Source organism: Phaethon aethereus (genome assembly GCF_964289735.1).
Source record: "Phaethon aethereus genome assembly, chromosome: 4".
Classification (NCBI taxonomy): Eukaryota; Metazoa; Chordata; class Aves; order Phaethontiformes; family Phaethontidae; genus Phaethon; species Phaethon aethereus.
Window position 1 is genome coordinate 51,450,318 of NC_138578.1, and position 20,384 is coordinate 51,470,701.

General features: G+C 37.9%; 1 protein-coding gene across 1 annotated transcript; it reads left to right on the top strand.

Moving 5' to 3' along the window:
• Nucleotides 1-1,216: 1,216 nt before the first annotated feature.
• Nucleotides 1,217-19,670, top strand: FGL1 (fibrinogen like 1; the record flags this gene model as incomplete). The annotated part of the gene is made up of 7 exons (XM_081999126.1): nt 1,217-1,282; nt 6,912-7,092; nt 10,892-11,051; nt 13,703-13,800; nt 14,760-14,848; nt 15,414-15,601; nt 19,511-19,670. The coding sequence occupies 7 exons, from the start codon at nt 1,217-1,219 to the stop codon at nt 19,668-19,670; spliced, it is 942 nt and encodes a 313-aa protein (XP_081855252.1).
• Nucleotides 19,671-20,384: the final 714 nt, after the last annotated feature.

The window sequence follows — 20,384 nt, forward strand, 5'->3', positions numbered from 1 at the left end:
TAGATAGATCATTTGCAGATTGTCCCGATAGCTAACGTACTCTTTGGTCACTCCTCTCACAGACAGTGTCATTGCAACAGATGGCAACAGCTGTTTTCAAAACAGTAGTCACTGCAATAGCCATAATTACTACTGTTGTAAGGTGAAAGTGCATGTTTTATCATGGCAGAAACCTCCGAAACCTAAATTAATAGCAGAATTCAATGCCAGACAATTCTTGCAGCTTTCCCCCTCCCTCCTTTTTTTAAGCCTGAAATTCATAGGATTCACCACTTCAGACAGTAGCAGATCTTGTTGCATTGAATTGTGGTGAAGCTTCTCATTCATATGATACATTCATATGATTTGGTTAGCATGAAGAACAACTTAAAACTTAAAATTCAAAAAAATTCAAAAAAGTGATAGCTTGGAGCAGTTTAACTAGTCAATTTATAATTGGTTCGTGTATAATCTAGGTAAATATTTTAGTAATTGGAGGCCTTGGTTTCTCATCTGTGATCTGAAAAGCACACATCTACCTTATGGAAAATTGTGAAGTTATATCAGCTAATGTTTGCAAGGCAGTGAGATACAATGGTGATCATTTTGGCGTATAAAATAATTTTCATATGAAATAATGGGATTTAAAACACTATGGGTCATACAGTACAAAATATGCATAACTGTCAGTGGAAGGATGTCATCATTAGAATAAAAGCTGATAACTATTAGAATAAAAGCTGATAACTATTACACATTTTTCCCAAAAATTATTCTGTAACAGTAAAATTATCTACATCCTCTCCTGGCACAGAGAAGTTGCACAAATCTTCTTTAGTTCAAGGACAACTAGCCCAATTCAGATTTTAATCACTTGAATATAACAGAGAGCTTTCTCCCAACTTTAGAGGACCAACAAAGAATATTGCCCTGCTTTTCAGAGCATTTTAAGATACTATTTTGCTTTTGTCTCGTTTCACAATAAAATGTGTGGGTTTGAATCTTTAACAGCTATGGAGAGTTCTTATACAAAGTGGCCTAAAAGGATAAATTTGTGGAGCTGTACTTGATCAGACCATTTTACACATTTGTAATGAAGCATAAATATACATTATATTTACAATACATAAGAAAATTATTATAGGTTAAATATATTATTTCAAAAAAAATTTAAGATGTCAAGTTTTAATGTTTAAGTTAACTAGTGTTTCATTTGTTCCTCCACAGCTCCCAAAGAATGAAGATCTTGATAATGATTGATTTTGTCCTTGCTGCTAGCTTGATGGATGCCATTGGCAGCTCTGTAAGTTCTAGTAATTAAATTTGCCTATAGAGTTTCTTCTAAATATTTCATACTTTGTCCTCCATAGTGTTTACAATGTATCTCAACTACACAGGATGGCAGAACCTTTGGTGGAAAAGATTAGAATTCAGAACAAAACTGAAAGACTGGGGAAGTAACCTCGAATGGTATTCAATGGAGACAAGTTTCCAATACGGAGAAAGGAAGGAAACAAGTGCATAAATATACAATGGAAGATAAATGTCTGGGCAACAGCACTGAATAAAGTAATCCAGTCAGTTTGTTATTGGATACAACATGAAATAGAAGGCAATAGAATACCTTTGCTAAAAAAGGTATCATATGATGCATTAGCAGGGACATTGTACAGAAGGCATATAAGACAGTTATACTACCATTCTGGGGTAATGCTAACTCAGAATAACACCTTTAGTTTTGAGCAGCATACTTACAGAAAGGCAAAACCCAGGAACTCCTAAAGCGCTGGCTGCAGCAGTAGTATTTCTCGTCATTGACACTCAGGATGAAGACTGTTTCTATGCTTTTCTACCTTGTCCACTTGCCATACAACTTGTTCTCAAATAAGGTCCACAGCTTCATATTTATGCTTGTTCCCATGTTACTTTGTTATAATTCACACTCAGCAAGAATGATCAAAGCTCCTTCACTTGTAGCTCGCAAAACCTTCTGCTATATATTCTACCTCTCCAACAAAAACCCTACACCAACCACACTTACTCCACTGCTTAAAATACTTCTAACCTCACCAGTCCTGTACTGCCTGACTTGGCTGTCCTTCCTAGTTTGATGTTCAGGTCCTAACTAGCAGGGACCTGGGAGATTGAATTATTGATTCCTACTTGCCTAGGTGGAAGTGGTTGCTGAATTTACAACTAGGTGAGCATCATTGTTTGTGGCTTACGTTATCTTATGGAAGCCCTTTGCTCAGATAGTAGCCTTATAGGGGCAGAATAGGAAGCACCTGCCTCTCTAATCACTTCTGCTCTGTGGAGAAAAATATTACTAATTTTTATAGAAGCCTACTGAGAAAAAGGCATTACAATGAAGCACATTTTCTTTCTTTTGATTTTTCATCTGGAATATTATGGACTTCAGCTGATCCTGTACCTAAAAACTGGGAGCATTCTGAAATTTATCTCTAAGTTTTCACATTTTAATCTCATTAAAACACAAATGTCAATAGAGATTTTTTGGAGCTAATTTAAATTCTAAAAATAAAGGAAATAACACCTCAAGTAATTTTTTTTATTTTTATAGTTTTCCTAAAGTATTCTGAGTCTAATTTATAGTATCAATTTTAATGGAAGGTCACTAGCTGCTAAATAATTCACACAATAATGAAATTAAGATTCTGAATGCACATTAATTGAAGCAGCTGGTTAAATATGGGACCGCATGTCCAAGAGCAGAGCTGTCAGCAGTTGTTAGATAATTGCTTCTCAATGCGTAGTACAAAGAGTTGCTTCACTGAAACAGTACGTTATGTTCATTCTCGTTTCAGTCAGTGGGCGCTACTGTTCGCTGGAGACAGGCACAATCAAATTCACATTTTTTGAGTACTTAAGCATTGTAATAGTTTGACTTTGGTCCATATTTAACAAAAAGAATTGGAATACGTTGTAGCTGCTGACTTATAACTCTAGGTTACATGTTGCTTCTATATTACTCTAGCTGTGCACTGGTTTAACTCCAATGATTTTAGAAGTTATCCTGTGAAAGAGTGTAGTAGTACATTAAAAGAACAGTCTGGTAACCTGTAGATTCAAAAGCCACATTGATCCACTTGTGATTGTACCATGGGAAAAACAGGTGTGGAATTCCAAATATGAGAATTGTGGTTTTGCTGTGTAGCAGCAAAGTGTAATGGGATTTGTCTGAAGTTGACAGAACGAGACATCAGTGAGGAGGCTGGAGTCAAGGAGAGAAAGCAAAGTATCAGATACCAGTACTTTTCATATGTATGTTGCTTTCAGAACTCCAATTCTGCTTAGTTTCTTATGGTGTAGTTATTCAGTATGGCTGGTGATTTCTTGATTGTTGCCTACTATTTACCAGCATTGTGAGCATAAATCCTTTTCATCAGGAGATTGCTATGTGTAATGTAGATATATTACTGTTCACCCTGTAGTGAGTGTATTGTCTGTAAAGCAGATGAGAATCAGCTCAGTGTTAGTTTTTCATTTTCATTAATTAATTCACAATTTTCAGTAAACAAAAAGATAATATAAATTTAAAATGCAAAGTTAAGAATAATATTTAGAGACATAGCCTGTTGCAGACTTGTGTTTAATTTGCTTCAAAGGAAAGGACCACGTATATGATGGTGTATGAAGTATTGTCATACTGAATTTAGATACCAAGTTTTTGTAAGTTACGATAATATTTTTTGAGAAGTTTTGTACTTTTACTATGTAATTTAATCACAGTAGGAGAATGCCTTTTAGCAGTACAACTAGGTGAAATGAGAGATGCATTTTCACTACACCTGCAAGAAACACACCTAGCTGCCTGTAGCTGCACATTTATGTGCAGACTCCTACTCTGTCCAGAACTGAAAGTAGCTCTTCATGGATCAGACCTTGCTGTGTGTTGAAGAGACTACCCACCTGAAGTCTTGCCTATGAAATTGCAAGGGCCTGGCAGATAGGGGCCACCCTTTCCAGGATCACCCAGGCCTTTCCTATTGTATTTTACCATGTTCTCCAAGGTTGCAAGTACTGAGTTAAGACTGGTCCAGGCTAACCTTCTCAATAAACAAAGACTGCAGGAAAACTGGTTAAGTGTGGCATAGTGGCTCCTTTATCACTCTTAACATAATATGATTTGGATTAATATTTGGTCTGACTGTTAAGATGGTTTTTTGACACCTTTACTTCTATAGTTAGCATTAGCTCATCAGGGTAAGCCAGGAACTATTTATCAACTCACCTATGTAGCTCTCCAGTTCTCCATAATTTTCTGTATGCACTTGGGACGAGCCTAAGAATTTGCAGAGACCTTTCAAGGAAGCCTCTTGCGAATTTCCCAATTTAACTCAGCTTTTGTGAAAGGTTTATATGAAGCTGCAGGTATAAGTTGAGACAATCACCTTGGAAAGACTGCATAATAGTGCATGCTTTCCTTGTAACATGCAGCATGTCACACATTAACCAGTGCTTATGGTCAAATAACATCCCTCTATGCCCCTGTAGCAAGTTTGTCTCTGTATGTGTGTGTATTTTAAGTATTTTCTTCTCTTGTTTCCTGCTGGAAGAAAAGGAGGGTATGCTATGGATCTCGTATAGGTATCAACAACTGGAAAAGATTTTCAAGGGAGTATTCTTAAATAGGATGGGACTCTAGGGATATTAGGTCATTGGCTGCTTTGTTTATTCTTCTAAAAATGTTAGTGTTTGGTAAACATGCCTCTCATTTTACAGCTCCTCCTTGTGATCAAGCATCTTCATGTCAGGACCTAGTAGCAAGCAGACAGTTAGTGCCTGCAGACACACTTCCTGTCAAAGCAGCCTGACATGGGCAGCCCAAACCCAGAGAGGCAGTTGAACCTTCTCCTCTCAGACAGGTCACTGACAAATTGCCTAGTCCTGCCACATGTGTATTCCCCATTCTTTTATTCCACCATGTATATTAGATTGCAGTTAAGTATGGATTAAAGCAAGCATCGGATACACTTCAGAAATACTTAGAGCAGAGGCCTATATTCAGGAATGTTCTGCAAAATCAGCATGCCTGATCATCAGACTTTTCAGGGTGACTAAATACTTCAGGCAAATGGAACATGATGGCTAGGAACCATCTTACTGAACTCAAGGACATAGATTCCTTTATCTTCAAATACTCTCTTGGAATGTCTCTAGTTCATTTGTCTATTTGTTGAAAGTAAATTGCATCCTCTCTAGTGCAAAAGCAAAGGGGCATGGACATCTGCAACACCTAGTTCTATCAGAAATAACAGGTCATGGTCACGACACAGTTTATATGGATGTTCCTTGACAGTGGCAGAATTTCCTCTGCTTTTTAACTAGTACCACAAATGAATTATGAAAAAAATCTGCATGTAGGAGAGTCATAAAATGCAGATTCTAATTAATACTGTTAATATTATTCATAAAGTCTATTCTTGGAACTGTGGTGAATGGTACTGCAAGGATGTCAGTCTAACCAGAACCGTGTTTGTGCTGCATAGAAACTTACAGAATGGTATCAGCTTTTCAGCTAGAAGAAAAAAAAATACACTGCAGAAAGAAAGTGACAAGAAATGTTTTGGTGGGAGTGTTCTTGGAAAAGACGTGAAGCCTGGGCCTGATACAAATGAAAGTATGCAGATGCCACTGGAGGTGCACATCAGTATGCTACTTCAGATCTCTCTATAGTTCAGTGTGATAGGGCAATGTTCTAAGATATCAGCTCTTCCATATGGATGGCAAATGTTACAGATCTACACGCTTAGAACATGCAAATAATGTTGCCCTATGAATAAGGTTGCACCAATTTAGGACTACTGCATATTTGATCTTGCATATCAGATTTCCAAAAGGTTGCCCTCCGATTTTGCTTTCACAATGCTAGTTGTGCTCTTGTGCAAGCACCATAGCTACTAAACTCTGTTTGCTCATAGAAAACTGCAGATGCAAAACCTCATATCACATTTGTAAAATGTATCCTAAAACCCCAAAAGCTTTTTTCCTCATGCTGAAATCAAATTTGTTTAATATCTATTTGAAACTGTACAGGCTGTTTCAATTTAAGCTCCCTGGACTGGGTTCTGTTCACTTTGGCTATTTTGCCATAGCCATTAATCTAAAAACAATTATTTATTGCTATGTGTACATTCAGCATGTCAGAATTTGGAACAGTTATTCCAGCTCCCTTGTCACGTATCAGTATTTGCACCAGAGTGAAATGAGTGCTAGGTATTGCCATATCAGAATCGCCACATTTCTCACCCACTCTGCATATGGCAAAATTTGTGTACAAGTCACAGCACAATATTGACTTTTAAGTTTTTAACTTTTATTTTTCATGCATATTTGTAGCTTCCTAGGGACTATTTATTTTAGCATGCCAAAAATTAGCTTGAAACTTTACAGTATTTATGTTGGCAATGTTGGGATGCTTATCATAACAACTGTGTAATATCAAAGCATTTGAAACATGCACAATGAAGTTGAAAACATGTTAGTGTGGATTATATTTCTTTAAAACTCTGGAATTTTAGAACCTTCATAATGTTAGTAGCAGGCCTCACTGGATAGTAAAGCTCTGTACAGGGCAGGTGATAGAGAATAGGTAATCTTTCTGATAGGGCCTATACTGTAGTGTTTTTCCCTAAAGTCCCTTCTGCATGTTTGCAGTGAGAGCTGGTGGTTATAGCCACTAAAGAGAAGGTCTTTTTGCGAAGCAGGGATATGTTTGGACACTGTAATATATGAAATAATTTTAAATAGAGGTGGCAACTGAGGTGGAAGACACCATAGTGACTGTAAGAAATTGTGACCAAAATGTTTTATTCAGTTTATTTATGGTTTGTTTTCTTGGTGTTTTATGTCCCAAGTTAAATGTGACCAAAAAATGTTGATTTTACAATAATATGTATTTTTCTCTCTAGGATCTACAGAACTGTTTTCAAGAGCAGATACAACTTCAGGGCCAGGTGAGGCTTCTGGAACATCGTGTGAAACAGCAGCAGTTAAAAATTACACAACTTTTAGAGAAGAAAGAGATTCAGTACAGTGACAGAGGAGATGAAAACAGTGTCATTGACTTGGGAGGAAAAAGACAGTATTCAGGTTAGAAATGAAGCTATTCTCTTCATTACCATTCATTGTAATGATACCCAGAAGCCTTAGCACAAAGGGGCCCATTGACTTATTGTTTTAAAAGCTCATAGAAAATTGTTTGTTTAAAACTGAATGTTCACCTTTTACCTAGGCCTGGTGCTGTAGGGAAAAATTGTTAATCTCACATGGTATGAATCAAATCAGGATTGCAGCGGTTTATTGATTTACTAATAGCACATAATTAAAAAACAATCAGTGAACAATAAATTCAGAATAAATATCAGCAATACAGCAGATAAAAGCCAATAATAGACATTTACAAAATATTACTAAACAGTTACAGATTTCTAAACACTGTCTTTGACTAACCTCAAAAAGGATCAGTTCACATTCACACACTCACAGGGTCACATGGGTTTCAAGCACACACTGACTCTGTTCCAATCTGTAAAGTCCCTGAGACATCCATATTTACACACATAAGCCTGGCATACTGATATCTGCGTTTCACTTTAATATTATTCTGTATGTTGCACCATTTTGAATGAGTGAGGTTCAGCTTAGGACATTGCAGCTTCTAAAATACTGGTGATGATCTGGTCCCTCTGCAGTGGAGGAAGACTAAGTGTGTCAGCCTGTAGTAGTTGGAGTGAGGCCCAAACTCTTAAAATAATAAAACACTATCCAAACCAATAATTGGATTGAAAATACAACTTGGGGGTTTGATTCTTGGATGGTGTTCGTTTCTAGTTGTCCAGTGCTAGAGAGTCTAAACTTCTATAATTTTTAATAGGTTTGAATACGTTTGTAGTGTTTATGCTGCTGGAAGAAATGACAACATATAACAAAGCATCAAATACAATAAAGCACTGTTAAAATGAAATTAAAAGCAATTGTAAGTCTGACTTAATATTTTAGCTGTATTTATGTAGTCAGCATCCTGGAATACTTTTTTTATTATTGTGGCTGACTCATTAGTAACTGGAAAAAAGATTATTAAAACCACATTTAGCTGAAAAGTATTTGTCCTTTCTTAGCATATGCCTAGTTTATTTTCTTAAAACGTGATTCTAAATAACAGAACTAAGTTGTTCTGGTTTCTGATGAGGTTTTTTTCCATTATTTTTTCACTTTCCCTGTAGCTTGGAAAATGTGTTTCTCTGTTGATACTGCATTATTTCATTCAAACTCCTCTAGCATTTTAACATCAACAGAGCAGGATAATTTACAGTTAGATAGTGAGGGAGAAATTCCACACTATATACATCTGCTAAAAATTAAAATATGCTGAAGTGTTTTGCTAACATACTAAGAAAATAATGGACAAAAAAAGCTATTTTCTATAAGCCAATCAAACATTCTCTAGAAAGACAATTTAGCTGTTATTTAAATCATGTTTTCTATTAGAATTTATGCAAATCCTGGCATAGCTATTTGTTTTCAGTGTAAACTGTTTATTTTTGATGTGTAATCTTCACTGACACTTTCACTGAGAAGAAATATAATAGTTCAGAAAGTTCCAAGCTGGTCTGGAAGTTCAGCCAACATGTTCATAAATCTTTCAGGAAAAATTTTACAGTTAATCAGCCCTACCTTTGCCAGGAAAAACAGAAATGCTGAAAATTATACATCTTTCCTGTATGACTGCTTCATGGTAGATTACATATAAACAAAGAACTCCTCTAATTTCTTAACTCCTGGAGGAAGAATTGATAAGATTATACAGTTACATTGCTGTTATATTTTCATGAGCTCTGAATTTTGTCATTGCTGTAAATGCTGCGTAACACCAATGCAGACCAGACTGTAAATGGTATCAAGCTGAAGTGGTATCATTTTACACATACACTGCGCTTTTTGGAGGTTGTCTTCTATATAGTTTTGGATCTGTTTGGTAGAAGGGACAAGAGTATCAGGTCCAGCATTTGTTTCCCTTTTTTAACACTCATAATTCCATACTCTTGTTTTTGGCAGTTCTCCTGTGGACTTTCTGGACATAGAAGTACATGTTTGTTTTTAAAGGTTACCGCGTGTTTTATATGTAGAGAAATTATATGATTGTAACAGGATTCTAATGTGGATGATACCATTGTAAATTAAAAGTGACACCACTTAAACCAGAGAAATTATTTTGGTAGGCAAATGAAAACAAAAATGATAATATTTTGTAGAATCATAGAATCTTTGGGTTGGAAGGGACCTTTTAAGGTCATCTAGTCCAACCCCCTTCAATGAGCAGGGACATCTTCAACTAGATCAGGTTGCTCAGAGCCCCATCCAACCTGACCTGGAATGTTTCCAGGGATGGGGCATTTACCACCTCTCTGGGCAACCTCTGCCAGTGTTTCAGCACCCTAACTGGGAAAAATTTCTTCCATAGATCTAGTCTAAATGTACCCTCTTTTAGTTTAAAATCATTACCCCTTGTCCTATTGCTACAGGCCCTGCTAAAATGTCTGTCCCCATCTTTCTTATAAGCCTCCTTGAAGTACTGGAAGGCTGCAATAAGGTCTCCCCAGAGCCTTCTCTTCTCCAGGATGAAAAACCCCAACTGTCTCAGCCTTTCTTCATAGGAGAGGTGCACCATCCCTCTGATCATTTTTGTGGCCCTCCTCTTGACCCGCTCCCACAGGTCCATGTCTTTCCTGTGCTAAGGGCTCCAGAGCTGACATAGGACTCTAGGTGGGGCCTCACCAGAGCAGAGTAGAGGGGCAGAATCACCTCCCTTGACCTGCTGGCCACGCTTCTTTTGATGCAGCCCAGGGTGTTGTTTGCCTTCTGGGCTATGAGTGCACGTTGCCGGCTCATGTCCAGCTTTTCATCCACCAGTACCCCCAAGTCCTTCTCAGCAGGGCTGCTCTCAATCCCTTCATCCCCCAGCCTGTATGGATACCAAGGGTTGCCTCGACCCAGGTGCAGGACCCTGCACTTGGCCTTGTTGAACCTCATTAGGTTCACATGGGCCCATTCCTTGAGCTTGTCCAGGTCCCTCTGGATGGCATCCCATCCCTCAGGTGTGTCAGCCGCATCACTCAGCTTGTTATCGGCAAACTTGCTGAGGGTGCACTCAATTCCACTGTCTATGTCACTGATGAAGATATTAAAGAGTACTGGTCCCCATATGGACCCCTGAGGGACACTACTCGTCACTGATCCCCATCTGGACATCGAGCTGTTGACCACTACCCTCTGGATGCAACCATCCAACCAATTCCTCATCCATCCAACAGTCCACAATCATAGAATCTTTGGGTTGAAGAGACCTTTTAAGATCATCTAGTCCAACCCCCCTTGCAATGAGCAGGGACATCTTCAACTAGACCAGGTTGCTCAGGGCCTGAACATCAAATACATCTCTCTCCAATTTAGAGGGAAGGATGTTGGGGGGACTGAGTCAAAGGCCTTACAGAAGTCCAGATAGACGACATCAGTAGCTCTTCCCTTGTTCACTGATGTGGTGACTCTGTCCTAGAAGGCCACTATGTTGGTCAGGCAGGACTTGCCCTTGGTGAAGCTGGCAGTCTTGAATCATCTCCATGTCCTCCATGTGCCATTTATGGTGGAAAAAAGATTCTTTTAAAGAAATGTCAAAATAATTACAGCTCAATAAAGTTTTAAAGCAACACAAATAGAAGAAAATGCCCGAAAGTCATAGAAATGTGTTTGCAGATGTTTTTCCTTTGTATTAGCCTGGTTCATATGTGACTCTCTCATGACATGACTTGATTTCTGTTATTGCCTTGATTTCTGATTTTGCCAGTAAGTATAGGACTAAAAAAACTGTGTCCAATGAATGTTTTGTGAACAGATTGTGCAGACATCTACAACGATGGCCATAAACAAAGTGGATTTTATAAGATGAAACCTATCCAGAGTCCTACTGAATTCCTTGCCTTCTGTGACATGTCTGAAGGGGGTGGTTGGACTGTTTTTCAGAGACGTTCTGATGGCAGCCAGAATTTTGATAGGTAGGTACTAGACTTAGTCATTAAAGTTGGAACCAAAGTGGAGAAACATTAAACCAGATGGATCTAAGTTAAATCTTAATTTTAGAATTATATGAATAAGTTGTTATCCCCATAAAAGGGAGGAATGGTTACTCTGTGGGACAGCCTCCAGATGAGATACCACTTCTGGCTCTGGCTGTCTTCTCTGGGAGACATCTCTTCTAGTCTTTCTCTGACATCTTGTGCATTTTACATAAGGACACTTCAATGTCAAATGCATTAACAATTGTTGGAGCAAGAACTCTTAATGACAAGTAAAGGACTACCTTGTCTTTTGCAAATAGTAAAAATCTAAAAAAGTAAAAGCAAAAGTAAGCAATCTGCTTGAACCAAAATACCATCAGCAAACAAGTATGAGAGAAACCCACTTTTTGTAATTTGCAATTTGTAGCTTATGGTAAAATGCCTCCAGGAAAGATAAGACGGGTGAGAGCTTGATTTGTGGACACCTAACCTCCTCACCTTTGCCAAGACTCAAGCATTTTTTGGGAAACATCCAGAAGTGAAATTTTTTTGTGCTGTGAGACTTGAATATAAAAAACCACAAATATTTACAGATATTAGAAGCAACAAGAAGGTTTTTAGAACATCTGCTTTGCCCAATTTGCTTTCCACATATCTGCATCCTTCTGTGGTTTTATGTCTTACCTGTGTTTATAATTTCTGTAACTAACTTTACAATACCCTTATGAAATAAAGAAGTGACCCCCAGAGAGGATGAAAAACTGCAGTCCAGCCAAGAAAACTTACAGAAACAACCTGTGGCATTTTACAGTTGTTAACCACCACACACCACCTGTTCTTCTCCCTTGCTGGAGACAACCAGCTACTTAATTCACAGAGGCTGCTTTCTCTTATGACTGCCAGTCCACAGCCTAATACTTTCATCCATTGATTGAAGTATGGTTTCTTCTCACCAAGGAAGTAGATCATATTTTTGTTGCCATTAGAACACGTCATGAAACCAAAACTACTGATAAAGTGTTTCAAAGCCACTGTAGACAGGGAAAAGATTCAATGCTTTCAGTGTATACATTAATTCTTGAAACTATGCACCAGTATGAGTTGAAAATCTGTTAGAATCAGTTAATAAGTCAAAGCTGGAAATGGCTAGCTACTACCTCAGTTTACAAAATTATATATCCAGCTGCAGAAGTTTCACAGCTTAATCAAACCATACAAAGTAAAGAAACAGTGCTTGTGATATACCTGCACATTCACTTAGATCCCCTGCATTTAGCCAGGAAAAATTTTTCAACTTTGGGTAAATTGTGCTATACCAGAGATTGGACTGAGCTAATGTGTCTTCTTCTGGTCTTAAAATCTGTTAATCTTAAACCACTTTGAATGTACCTCTTAGGACTACTCTTTGGACTGGGATTCAGTGACCAGTGTAGTATGGGATTCAGCCTTTCACATGTGAGAAATAGAAAGAATTCTGTGAAGATCAACAATGTAAATAAGATAATAAAGTCTAAAGTATTTGTTTATTAATGTTCTGATATATAATGAATGGGGAAGTGATTGGGCCCCTGTACTAGGCACTGGTGAGGCCGCACCTCGAATACTGTGTTCGGTTTTGGGCACCTCACTACAAGAAGGACATTGAGGTGCTGGAGTGTGTCCAAAGAAGGGCAGTGAAGCTGGTGAGGGGTCTGGAGCACAAGTGTTATGAGGAGCGACTGAGGGAACTGCGGTTGTTCAGGCTGGAGAAGAGGAGGCTGAGGGGAGACCTCATCGCTCTCTAAAACTACCTGAAAGGGGGTTGTGGTGAGGAGGGCATTGGTCTCTTCTCCCAAGTAACTATCGATAGGATGAGAGGAAATGGCCTCAAGTTGCACCATGGGAGGTTTAGACTAGATACTAGGAAAAATTTCTTTACGGAGAGAGTAGTCAAGCATTGGAACAGGATGCCCAGGGGTGTGGTGGAGTCACCATCACTGGAAGTGTTCAAAAAACATGTGAATGTGGCATGTCAGGACATGGTTTAGTGGGCATGGTGGTGTTGGATTGATGGTTGGACTTGATGATCTGAAAGGTCTTTTCCAACCCTAATGATTCTGTGATTCTGTGAACTTACAAAGAGCTCAGCAGAGGACTACAAAGACAATCAAGGGCTGGAGCACTTGCCCTATGAGGACGGGCTAAGGCTTGTTCAGCTCAGAGAAGAGATGGCTTCAGCAGAGCCTAATAGTAGCCTGCCTGTGCCTACAAGGAGGTCAGAGGAAAACAGAGCAGTTTGAGACCTCACTGAGTAAACAGGCTCTTCACAGTGTTGTCTGGTGGGAGTATGAGAGACAAAGTACGTAAGTTGAAACAAGAGAGGTTCAGACTGGATATAAGGAAAAACCTTTTCACTGTGAGAATAGTCATCAGGTTGCCCAAACAGGATGTGCAGTCACCATCCTTGGAGTTTTTCAAGATCCAACTGGACAAGCCCTGAGCAACCTCCTCTGATCTCGTGGCTGACTGCCTTGAGCAGGACATTGGACTAGATTACCTCCTGAGGTTCTTTCCATTTTGAATTATTCTGTGATCTATGATTGTATGATAAAATAAACATCCAAGCAAACTTGATTTTTTGATAAATTAATAATTTGTACTCTTTTCAGAGTCTGGACTGACTATGAAGAAGGCTTTGGAAATTTCGTTTTGACAAATGGTGAATATTGGCTTGGAAATAAAAATCTTCATTATTTGACTAATCAAGGTAAGATTTGTATTGTAATGATAGTTTTCTATTGTTTCTGTTTCTTTGCTCTTTCCAGGCCATTTTTTGTTACCCTTTTTGTTAGCATAAATCCTGAGTTCTGTTGTTAGTCTGCATGGACTTCTCCAAGTTTCAGAACAAAACACAGTTGAATATATGTTTTCTAACAAAAGGTTCAAAAGTGCCATTGGGCCAATGGCATGCAGGGAGCCCCTGCAAAACAGGGAACAGTAGACAGGAGTATACCTTAAAAGAATTGTGTCTGCCCATTTCACAGCCAGCATCACTAACAGTCCAGAGTCAGATACTATGCTATACCAATTCATTTAATCAGGGTTTTACATGGCTGCATGGGCTATTACATGAAAGTAAATGTAGGCCTGTCCTGTTGATTAGGCTAGACTTAGAAAGCTATTTCCATCTTTCTAATAGTCACTCAATCTAAGATAACTTCTGCTTTGCTGTAGAATGCTGCTTATACAAAACTTACCCATTGACTTAGCCAGCTAATTAGCTGGAAATCAGTGCCACCAAGATGTGGTCCTAGATTAACTCTTCTATCTTCAGAGTATAAAAATCTAATTTTCTTAGGTGTATGCTTATTGAGTGATTCTCACTATCCTTTCATTACCACCTCAAATACCTTACTAAAACATAAAGCCCATAAGACCTTTTTTTAAAATTTTTTTTTTTTTTTGTCTACACTTGAAAATCTGTATTGGAATAATTCTAAAATGTTTTTAAGCTGAATCAGGTGAATAAAGATAAAAAATAGCAAGATATGCTTTAATATGGGTAAAGAAATAAGATAAAAATACATAAAATATGCTGTGATCTTAGAGATGAGGTTCATGATAAAAACATAGTTAGTATTTTAATCTTCTACTATAATACTCTGTTCTGAAAAGTATTGAGATAGGCTAGTTTAACCAAAATAATTTGTGGTGTTATTTCTTAAGGGAACTATACTTTAAGAATTGATCTAACTGATTTTGAAGGAGAACGGCGTTTTGCACAATATGCAAGATTCAGTGTTGCAGATGAAGAGGTAATAAAATATTAAATAATGACTAGAGGTTTTAATGAAAATGTGGATTCTGTGGACAGGCAATAAACATACAGGTTTTTATAAAGGTTTATGTAGAACCTTATTATAATATTTTCTTTCTTACAAATGCTTGGAATTTTCAAATATATAATAATAGTGGTTTACATTGATATATCAATGTCACACTGTCTGTAAGGTGTACGAATCATTTGGTTTAGCAGCAATGGATAAAAGCAGTTTTTCTATTTTTGTTGGAATTACCAACATTAACAGTACATGTTTTTCTGATTTGTTAATATGTACTGCAAACTAACTCTAATATTGTTTTTATTATATCATTTGTACATAAGGTTATTGACAAATTTTACACCTGGTAAGCATCTTTACACCCTTTCATTATCTAGTACACAATGTTTAAGTGGCATGATATTTCTGAGCATAAAAATAGTAGTAAATGGAACAGTTTAGTTTGCTCTTTTTGGTTTCACTCTCTGACATGCTAAAGGTTAAAGACATATTGGAAATTTTTTTCTTTTTTATTTCCTTTCTTCACATTTTTCATTAGCATTCTTATGAGATGAGTTGTGGTGAATACTCTGGTACAGCTGGTGATTCCCTTACTGGTGGATTTCATCCTGAAGTAAAATGGTGGGCTGATCATCAAGGAATGAAATTCAGTACTAGAGACAGGGACAATGACAACTATGAAGGGAACTGTGCTGAAGAGGAAAAGGCTGGCTGGTGGTTTAATAGGTATTTTGATTTTATATCAGTATTGTCAACTATTCTGCTTCATATGTGTTCATACAATAATAACATATGGTAGAAGATAGGATTGGCATTATTATATTTGCAACCTGCCCTTGACACCTACCAGAGATCTCAGTGCTAGTAAGACTAAGACTTACCTTAGAAGGGACAGCACCTACTGCACAGATCAAGCTGCTCTGTGATAATGGTATTTGCCACAGGGTTTGGTCATCCTTGTTATCAGACAGTAAGGAGAAGATATTTCTGCCCCTTTAAGGTAACCAGTTCTTACACAAGTAGGTCATGCAGAGTTTGCAGATGTATCCCTGTTGTACTTCATTCTTGCATTTCTCCTGCATCGCACTAGACCAGATGTGGCAGTACTGCAGAATATCTGACAAGTTAAGCTAGTGCCAGGTTATTAAGCCTCATTTTTTCCACCTCAGTTCACAGCTTCTCACTCTTCTTATTCCTTGTATACTGAGATGCGAATGCATCCACTCAGCTCCTGTCAGCAAACATGGCTGGACCGAGGGGAAGACTTTTTAAAATAGGGTTCAGTAAAAGAATTGTAAAATCCTGCTTACATACAAAAACACCAATTCAAAAAGAAAGGATAAAACTGGTAGCCTTAGCACTATCTCTATAGGCAGCTATGTTCTTTCCCTCAATTAATTAGATAAATATAGCCATGAAGAGAAACTATGCAATCTAGCTGTGTAATAAAGAGGTTTAAAATACAACTCGGGAAAGCATCCTACTCTCTCACTGTGATCTCAGTTCACTTGGCAAGAGCTGCCAGGCTAGATCAACTCCATTGTTTCTCTCTGTTGTGTCATCCTTTGTTTCTGTCTTTTAACTCCTTGTTTTCCAAATTCTGTTTCCCTAAGTAGTCTGTGGCCACCTTAGCTGATATGATGTAGCTACTAACTCAGTGTTTCACAATTAATCACTTATTTTAATACATTTTAATATATTTGCATGGATAGGGGGTCAGCAGAATGTTTGAGACATGGAAAAAATCACATGTAGACAAAGGTTTTTTGCAGTTCTCACAAAAGCTAAGATATAAAAGGGAAAGGCAACTGTGCCGGAGATCCTTTTCTGCTGAAATCAGAACTTTTGTGGATTTAGAGGAATATCTAGTCCTCAAGTAGCATGAAACTCTGATACCATGTCATGGAGTTCATTAAGAGTGAATCACTATTTTTCATCAACTGCATACATTTTTTGTCTTTTAAAAACTTTTTTTTTTTGGTCAAAAAACTGTATGTCAAGTAAGAACTTGACAGTTATTAATATCTTGTTGTTGGTGCTACGTAGCTACAAAAGATAGCTGACTCCTACCAGACTAGTTCCTAGTATGGCTGTGTAGCTCATGCTCTTAAAGTGACAGTCTATCTGGATAATGAAAACGAGTTACTAATAGTGTTATTCCCACTGCCTTGCTACTGACTTTTTAGTGTTAAGCTTAACATAAAACTGAATACTGAAAAATACTAGAAAATGTCAGTATCCTTAAATGCTGCCTGAAAGAACAGTACTGGCAGAGAAATGAAAGCACTCAGAACACTTATTTATCATGCACAGATTAGCAAACATAGAAGGAATTAGTGCTCTTGGCTGGTTTGCTCCCAGCTATGGTTGAACTCCCAGCTATGAAGGAATTTTTTATAGCCAGCTCTATGCTGTCTGGACTAATGAAATACAGAAACGCCCAGATAATATGAATACCAAGGGATGTGACACAAGTGAGGCCACATGGAAGTACCTCAGATCTAGTTTAGAGCCACTGGTCTTGCTCCAGCTCAGCACTTGTTATCCTGGACTTCTGCAGAAAAATGGCCTCTCTGCCTTCTTTTGTGAGCAAAGCTGTAGAAGGGATTTTCAGCTTGGATGCAAATCCACAGAGCTGGGTTCACGCTGGTACTACACCCAGGTCATAAGCTCTCCTGCATCCAGGGTGTTGCAAAGGTCAATAGGTTCATAACTGTAAAAGAAGAGCTAACAAGTCTAGTTGGACATGAGCTCATTCTCTCCCCAGTACTCCCTGTTTTAGTTACACCACGCAGGGATGATCACAGTAGATCTGCCAGGCATCAAGTTGGGGCCATGTATCTCACTAACTTGGGCTTCCTGCCTCACCAGTCATCCTGCAGACAGCATGGCTACATCCTGGCTGTAATGGAGTCAGTATGTCCAGGCAGAATTCAAACAGTTCTTCAGGGAACCAGCTGCATCTCTCTGCATCTGTTGTACAGTTAGTATATACTTCAGATAAAATATCTACGGATAATTGAGAGTTGACTGTACTTCTGAAACTATTGCAGTGCCGTTTTTTACTTTAAAAAATAGCCTAACAGAAAGGAAGGAACATAGGCTAACTTTAAGGTGTTTATTGACTTGAATAATGAATGTTGCTTCAGAATATCATATCAATGATCACATACCAGTTGTTTCTTTAGTATGTCTGGTTACTTCAGACAGAATCCAGTCGGTTACAGAATACTGTATATATTTTTGCTATTAGTGCCTCCCAGCACTAATTAAGAGTTGTCACTGGCTCATGTTGCTGTTGACAAAATTGTGTTTTGCCTGCTTCCATCAAAGGAAGTAAAGAAGGGGTTCAGTTGATCTAGATACTTTTTAGCAATTATGATTCTTCTAATGAAATGTTTTGACTCAAAGTAGATGGTGCCTGCTCAACACAGAATTTGTGTGGCTAGAAAGATATGTCAGCTCTGATACAAGTTTGTCGTTCTCAAAATCACTTTTGGTATCTGCAGTTTATAAGCTTTCAACCAACACATCACCAAAATTGAGCTTAAAAATTTTAAGCAATAAATAAGCATATATATGAGAAATCTCCTGTGACGCTTTTATCACAGTTTTTATTTCAGTTCTCAAAAACTGTTGTTAATGAAGTGTAAGCAAAGCTGAAGAGACTAAGATTTGCCAGTAATAATATCCATAAGGTTCGTTTGGACTGTTGTCTGTTTGCATATTTTCTGAAGTCTGTTTTTGAAATCCATCGTGGTGCTCAACAGCTAGATATTAGCAAGCACTTATAACAGAATACTGAATTGGCAGATAAACCGAGCTGATGAATTACAATGTGCTGCAAGAGAAACAACCGTTTTGCTCTCCATATGGTCACATAAGGATCTAAATGTCTGTCTTGTTAGAAACCAAATGAGTATCGAGGTTGTGCTGGTACCTATTAAAGCCTTTTGGGTTTTGCTGGGGGCAGGGGGTGTTTGCTTGTTTTGACCACTGTATTTAATAAACTGCAGCAGCATTTCTGCTTCAGTGTGTTAAAGAACACCACCAAAAAAAGTACTTAATCTAGTCAAATAAAATGCCAGCTCCAACGATCCAGTGAATTGGTACATATATGTTTAATTAGCTGTCAGATTTCATCTACTTGTAAATAGAACTCCACAGCTGAATAGGCAAACTGATGGTGGTATTCAGGTTTTGTCATACAAAACACTACGTGGGGTAACTGCAAAACTTAATAGGGGTTACTCTGGAACAATAAAAAGCAGAGCGGTATTTCTTTCCCAGAGTTTTGCTTGTTGTATGCCTTGCTGTCACACATGACCTGAACAACTCTGGAGTAATTCTCCACTGAAACAGATAAGCAGGCATGCTGAGAGCTAGTAATGTCAGAAAATGTGTAGAAAGAACAAAAAAGAACTTTGGTTTCAAAGAAGCTAAGAGCACTTGCAGTTGTCCCCTAATTAAACTGTTATTGTTTCGGCGCACTTAAGTCCACAAATGCAAATTTTTGCAGCTGTCAAACTGGGCTGTTATCAACATGGTGAAACTTTTCACTCACAGAGAAACTAGAAATGCTTGCGACTTTTCCACAAGTAGCCTTATTTCTGTTTTCCTTTACTTTTCCACCAGGTGTCACTCTGCCAACTTGAACGGTTTGTACTACAAAGGCCCCTATACTGCAAAGACAGACAACGGGATTGTTTGGTACACTTGGCATGGGTGGTGGTATTCCCTGAAATCTGTTGTCATGAAGGTCAGACCAGCAGCCTTTGAACCTAATATTGTTTAAGTATTTTATTAAGACGATTTATCGAGTTAATCTTTTAGCAAATCAATCTGAATTTAAAACAGATGGGCAGATTTTTGCTCTTCTTAAATACATATATAAATCTGGAATAATTCCTCTGCAATCAGTAGTTTTATGAAATGTAAATGAGAAGACAATCTGGCCTATAGTCTGTAGATACAAATACTAGCGCTAGTATGTGTATGGGATTTTTTGTAAAAAGGGAGGTGTTCACCTAGGAATGAGGACGTTTTTATCAACATGGAGAATTTTTGGCTTCTGCAGTAACTACAAATCCTTTCCCCTTTTAAAAAAACAGTATTGTCACTGTGTTGTCTCAAAAATGAAAATGAATTGTACTTATTACAACCAAAAAACTATTTAAATACAAGCATAAGGCTGGTTTAATCAGTGGATGGAACATAGTTTCTTTGGAATGGTTCAAGGCTTTAGAAGTGAGTTGCCTGTAAATTCCTTCAATTTATTTGTTGCATGTGTTGTGTACATAGCATACATAAAAAGTATAAAGAATGAGGCAGGGAACTGAAGGAAGAGAAGGAATGCTACTAGGCTAGAATCAATTGAATTCAGCATACGGAAGTGGATTGTCTGTTGTTGCTGAAGCATTTTGAGGGCTGGTCACATCATTTCAATCTAACATTTTTAGATGGTCGGTATTATGCCCTCCTTCTTCTTGGTAACCATTACACCTTCCTT